This window comes from Peromyscus californicus, unplaced genomic scaffold, assembly GCF_007827085.1.
Source record: "Peromyscus californicus insignis strain IS unplaced genomic scaffold, ASM782708v3 Scaffold_4__1_contigs__length_199733344, whole genome shotgun sequence".
In the NCBI taxonomy this organism is placed as follows: Eukaryota; Metazoa; Chordata; class Mammalia; order Rodentia; family Cricetidae; genus Peromyscus; species Peromyscus californicus.
The window spans coordinates 99,515,688-99,521,926 of record NW_026294562.1 but is presented as its reverse complement, the minus strand read 5'-3'; the positions used below and the strand labels follow the sequence as shown (position 1 = coordinate 99,521,926).

General features: G+C 34.5%; 1 protein-coding gene across 1 annotated transcript; it reads right to left on the bottom strand.

The window, feature by feature from the left end:
* Window positions 1-5,207: 5,207 nt before the first annotated feature.
* On the bottom strand, window positions 5,208-6,239 carry LOC128123902 (olfactory receptor 51A4-like). Its single transcript, XM_052760178.1, has one exon. It carries the CDS (start codon window positions 6,237-6,239, stop codon window positions 5,208-5,210), a length of 1,032 nt encoding a protein of 343 aa, XP_052616138.1.

Below are 6,239 nucleotides of genomic sequence, written 5' to 3'. Positions count from 1 at the left end.
ATCAAGTAAACACAGACACTTATATTGGTTTCAAACTGTATGGCCGTGGCAGGCTTCTTGCTAACTGTTTTTGCATCTTAAATTAATCCATTTCTATTAATCTATACCTTGCCACGTGGCTTGTGGCTTACCGGTACTTTACATCTTCCTTGTCCTGATGGCGGCTGGCAGTGTCCCTCTCACCCAGCTTCCTGTTCTCTCAATTCTCCTCTGTTAGTCCCGCCTATACTTCCTGCCTGGCCACTGCCAATCAGTGATTTATTCATTGACCAATCAGCAACACATTTGACATACAGACCATCCCACAGCAGTGCTTGTTTCAAGACTATTCTGAATTCCCCAATCAACAATAATATTCTTCCCTTTTAACAAAGCAGACTACATCTCCTTTACTGTTTCTTCAGAATGTGACTATATTTTCCAAACTCATCCTTTCTATGGGCTTTGTTTTTTGTTTTCATGGAGATATATACCACTTTATAAATTTATATTTCTTCTAGTACTCCTTATTTGAACATGATTCTCTTCATAACACTCTACTAGTTATAATTAAAATAATTTTATGTAGGAAGACTTTGGCAACTAATATTGTGTAATTTGATTCATTGTTGTCTTCAAAACTGCATATTTTTAGGTAGTTTCCATTAAGGTTCAATTTTAAGGTACAAGATAAATATCACGAATTAACTATCATTAGCGTTATTTAACTCAAGTTAAATTAAAATATTTTATAAGTGGCTATCAATTTTCTCATTTTTGTTCTTATGCTATTAGTTATTCTCATGCATACATAAAATAAAGTCTTAAAAAGTGGTACAATTAATTTTCCAAGGACACGTGTCTTCCAACAGAAAGACAGAAGATTACCATGTGATAGTTCACGTACCCTTCACATACACATCATCTAGATTCTAAAACTTTTAGAGTTACACTCCTATTGTCCCATGTCCTTTGTATCTCTTTGTAAGTTCTTCAGTAGTCTCAATTTCCATGGAAATCTGGTTTATGGTTACTAACATCACATTTAGTGTAATCTCTCAGAATCCAGATCGAAAATGGAGTGCAAATTATGTCAGATAGTCTGGGAATTTTATCTTACCTTTAAAAAAATGCAATGTGATATTCCATCATGAAGTTAACAGGGGGGTGGGAGGGTGAAATTGGAAGCAGAGAATTCTTTAAGCTTTCACTTTCTACTGGGATATACAGGCTTTGGAAGCCAGGAAAGTATGTCTACATGCAAAAACTGTTTCAAGAATTGCTTCATGCAAATCTAGGACTTGAGTCCAGGGACATAAATGAAGAGCTGAATAGAACGTAGACTTAGATGAAAGAAAGAGTTATTGTTAGGTGTCTGGTGGACATCTTCAGGTTCAATCTCTACTTCTCTGCTCTCTGTCTTAGCTGCTGTTTTTTCCTAGGTATGATTTTTCCGGCATAAAGAGGCAGGAAAGTTAGTTGTCCTGGTTGTTCATTTGTTTGTTTTTGTCCATTTGACACAGCTAGAGTTATCTGGGAAGAGGAAACTTAGCTGAGTAAATACCTTTATTAGATTGTTTGTAGGCAAGTTCTTAGTACATTATCATGATTAATGATTGCTGTGGGTAGATCCAGACCATGGGGGTAGGGTGGGAGGGCAGTGACACCCCTGGACAGGTGGTCTTGACCTGTATAAGAAATCAGGATGAGAAAGTCATAAGGAACAATACAAGGCCTCTGCTTCAGTTTCTGGTTCCAGGTCTCTGCCCTGATTTCACTTGGTGATGAAGTGTGATCCGAAAGTTGTAAGCAGAAATAAATCTTTTACTATGCAAGTTGCTTTTTGTCATGTTTTTTCATTACAGCAACAAAAACCTTAAGTAAGACTATTTCTTTAGAGTAACATGGTCTTAGACCATCAATATTCCTTGCTAATTTTCTTCCAACTTCAAATTATGCTCTCATTTATGTACTTATTAAACATTTTGATTTTTTTCTTTGTGAAATACTAATATAAATATAAATATTTGTATTAGTCAGTGTTCTCTAGAGGAACAGAACTTATAGAATATATATATATATATATTCATTATTTATTTAATTACATAATTCCAATAAATCACTTTCTCTCTCTCTCTCTCTCTCTCTCTCTCTCTCTCTCTCTCTCTCTCTATATATATATATATATATATATATATATTTATGAACATATATATATATAGAGAGTGATTTATTGGATATATGTATATATGTAAAGGGATTTATTAGAATGACTTACAGGCTATGGTCCAGCTACTCCTACATTGGCTGTCTACCAATGGAAGGTCCATGAATCCAGTAGTTTAGTCCACGAAGCTGGATATCTCAGATGGTCTTCAGTATACACCAGAATCCTAAAGAAGTAAGCTCTAATGCCAGTGAAGGAATGGACTTGCTAGCAAGAAACAAGCAGAGAGAACAAACTCCTGCTTCCATGTCCCATTTATAGGCTGTATATGTCTCATATGTAGGCTGCCAGCAGAAGGTGTGGCCCAGATTAAGGGTGAATCTTGCCACCACAAAAGGTCTGGATTAAAGAGGTATTTTCCTACCACAAACATCCAGATTAAAAGTAGATCTTCTCACTTCAAATGGTTTAATAAGAAAAATTCCCTCATAGGTATGCCCAGCAATTTGGGTTTTAGTTAATTCCAGATGTAGTCAAGTTGACCACCAAGAACAGCTGTCACAGCATTTTATCTATTTTATGTTGAAATAAGTGTTTTTCCACATTTATTTGCAATAATATAAGCATGTATGGTACATTATTTATCTCTGATAAGTTATTTATGGGTCACATACAGTATCTATTCTCCCACCTTATTACTGCCTTTTCAGTCCCTTAATCAGTCCTGTTTATTCAATCAATGGAATAATCAATAACAGATACATAAGTTTATATTGAAATGACAGGGAAATCTGAAACAAATATGAGCAAAACAAAGGCCAGCATCCACAGGAAGCCAGTCTGACTTTGTATTGTAAACCATATATAATTTATCAGTCATATTAAATTCATAATTTGAATAGAGATATGGAAAGTACAAGGAAAACATTTTATAATGGCTTTCATGTTTTGCCTATAATCCTTTTGTGTCCTCCTATCTTCACTAACACACAAACACCTTCAAGTTCTGACACCCCCAGCAATAATGGAATATGCCATAGTTCAGTGCACAAAGTAATTCTTTGGAAGGTTGGTTAAGAAAAATATTTTTAGTCAGTTATTTTTAAACGTGTCATAAGTCACTATATTTTAGCAAGATTCAGGGTAATATTTATGCTGGTAGAACAGATAAGCACATTTAAAGATTTCCTGCTTAAGCACTATATCCTATGGTTCTTATAGGTGGAAGGAACCCAGCATATTTATTTGATTGTCAACATGGTTTATTTTATTAGAGAAGAAAAAACATCAACAAAATGTGTGTTTGCTTCAATTATGTTAAAAATGAAATCCTGATAAGACTGCCATAAATAATGGGAGTTATCACTGGTGAAATTTCATTGGTAAAAATGGTCTCCCTGCCTAATTTATACATTCTGTACACCTAAGAAATAATGCTCATTTTTGTCACTGTACATTCAATAATATTCTATCCTTTGCAGTATTTTCTGTTTATTCTTCACACATGACTGATGAATGTCCAACAGAATTTTAAAACGAAACATGGAAAATAACAGAAAATCTTGCCAATCTCTAAAATGAAACAAACAAATGAGAAATACACAAAACAATTATCTCCTGGTAACATACATTATCATTTTTCAAAATTTCTTGAGTGGAATCTTTTCCAGACTTAAAATTGTGCATTAATTTCTTGTCTTTGTAAGGAACTCTGATGGCAGATTGCCCTGAGGTTCTTTGTAGCCTAGATCAAGGTCATCCAGGTAAATATTTGTTATTTGATCACTATATTTAAACTCTAGTTAGCTTCAACATTATTGACTTGATAGCTCTGTGGGTGGATGTGTAATCCTGAATCTGACAGCTAAAACATAGTCAGCATACTCCAGGATATGGGAAATAATGTTTGCACCCTAGCTCTTGACTAACTTTCTGCACGAAGTTCATGAAATCAGTCCTTACAATTTTAGTCTTTTTAACTGACTAAATGTAGAGGAATGCTTTTTGAAAAGCTGATTCATTGTGAGAATCAAAGAAAAATGTGCACAAAAAACCTAAAATATATTTTGCATGTATTAGAAATTCACAAAGCAATGCTCATATGTATGAAAAATCTGATTATTAAATACAGATTACTAGCTGGTTCCAGACTGATTATTATCCTTTAAGCATTGGGCATTTTTGGAAAGTATCTCTTGATTTACTTGAGGATAAAACTGTAGGGAATGATAACTGATAAAATTGGTAGAAAAGACTTACTTGCAGGAGGCATACAAAAATTCTAACATTTCAATGATATGTAAGATTTTGAGGTTATATAAGCAAAAAATGAGAATATTTGCTGTATATTTTAAAAGACAATAGAGTTCTTTTAACCATTGTATCTCAACTTCCCATTCCCCAAACTTTGGGTACCTGTAATATCTTAATGATTTAAACAGCATCTAACAAATCATATCTCATTGTGATTGGATATTGCAATACTTTCAAACAAACAATTATTTTTTAAACATACCTTGTTTGAATTAATTAGCAATTATTTATTGATACACACTTTGCATCAAAAATGTCCTAGTCATTAGTTTTTGTTAGAGTCTTTTAAATATTTGATTTTTTTGTATTTATTTGTTTTACATACGTGAGCCTAGAGCTCTTGAACACTTTTGCCAGAGTTACACATGATTGATACACACACAATAGGTGATAAAAATTGTGACTCTATGGCTAAACGTATATGATAACTTTTAGAAGCACAAATAAGTCACTGTTGAGTTAGAGTCATGATAGCTTTTTACGTTAACATGCAAATATATTATTTAAAAATTTAGTTGTATAATTCATTGAAAAAAATCCCTTTATTGTATTTGACACTTGACGAAATTTTTTTTTTATAATTGGTTGCACAGAAAGACTAGAGTGAGAAAGAAGGAAGGAAGTTTAACTAGTTCTAACCTGATTGTAACCTCTAGACTAATTCCATAGATATTTAACATAGAGTGCTTGTCCCTTTTAATAAAATAAATAGGTTGGCTTACTGGAAATATGCAGTGTACCTTTGTGTTCAGGAAGTATTTCTTTCGATGTGACTTTTCAATGTATTCAGATATAGTGATGTAACCCGGGCTTTCATGGAAGCTGGAATTTCCCACCAATGATGTTTCTCACATAACTTGTTTTGGATCAGATTTCTAATCTGCTGACTTTTCACAGAATATACAATGGGATTCATTAGAGGTGGAGCCAGAAGGAAGATGTCAGCTATTATGACTCCAATAACTGGAGAAACGTTTTTAGCAAAACGGTGAAGGGCTGCCAGGGTGATAATAGGCGTATAGAAGATGAACACAGCACAGATATGAGAGATGCAAGTGTTAAAGAACTTGAGGCGACCCTTGTGTGAAGCAATCCCCAGGACAATTTTAAGGATCAGCATGTAAGACACAGAAATGCACACCAAGTATAACAGAGATAAAACAGCCACAAAAAATTCGTAGATCATATTGATCCTATTGTCAGAACAGGCTACTTTCATAACATCCTGGTGAATGCAGTAAGAATGAGATAAGAGACGTTTCTTGCAGAATTTCAACCTCTTTAGTGTAAAGGGAAATGGCAGAATAAGTGTAATACACAATGCAGCAAATATTAGGCCAATTTTAAAGACCTTGCTGCCTGTAAGGATGGAGGTGTATCTCAAAGGGTTGTAGACAGCTACAAAGCTATCAATGGACATGATGAAAAGCACTGATGATTCCATAGCTGAGAATATGTGAATGAAAAACTCTTGAGCAAAGCAGGCATCTAAGGAAATCTCTGTGGCATTGAGCAAGAAAGTTCTCAGCATGGTTGGAAGGGAAGAAATGGACAGTCCTAGGTCAGAAAATGCCAGCATAGAGAGAAAGTAATAATACATAGGCTCATGCAGAGAAGTCTCTGTCTTTATGAGAAAGAGGATGATGCAGTTCCCCATGATGGCCACAAGGTACATTAGACAAATTGGGATGGAGAGCCAAATATGAGCATGCTCCAACCCTGGGATCCCAATCAGAAAGAAGGTAGAGATTTCTATGACAGAGGCATTGTAGACTGACAT

Coding starts and splice junctions, on each gene's coding strand:
- LOC128123902 (XM_052760178.1), bottom strand. CDS start 6,239: ATGTCAGTCTACAATGCCTCTGTCATAGAAATCTCTACCTTCTTTCTG.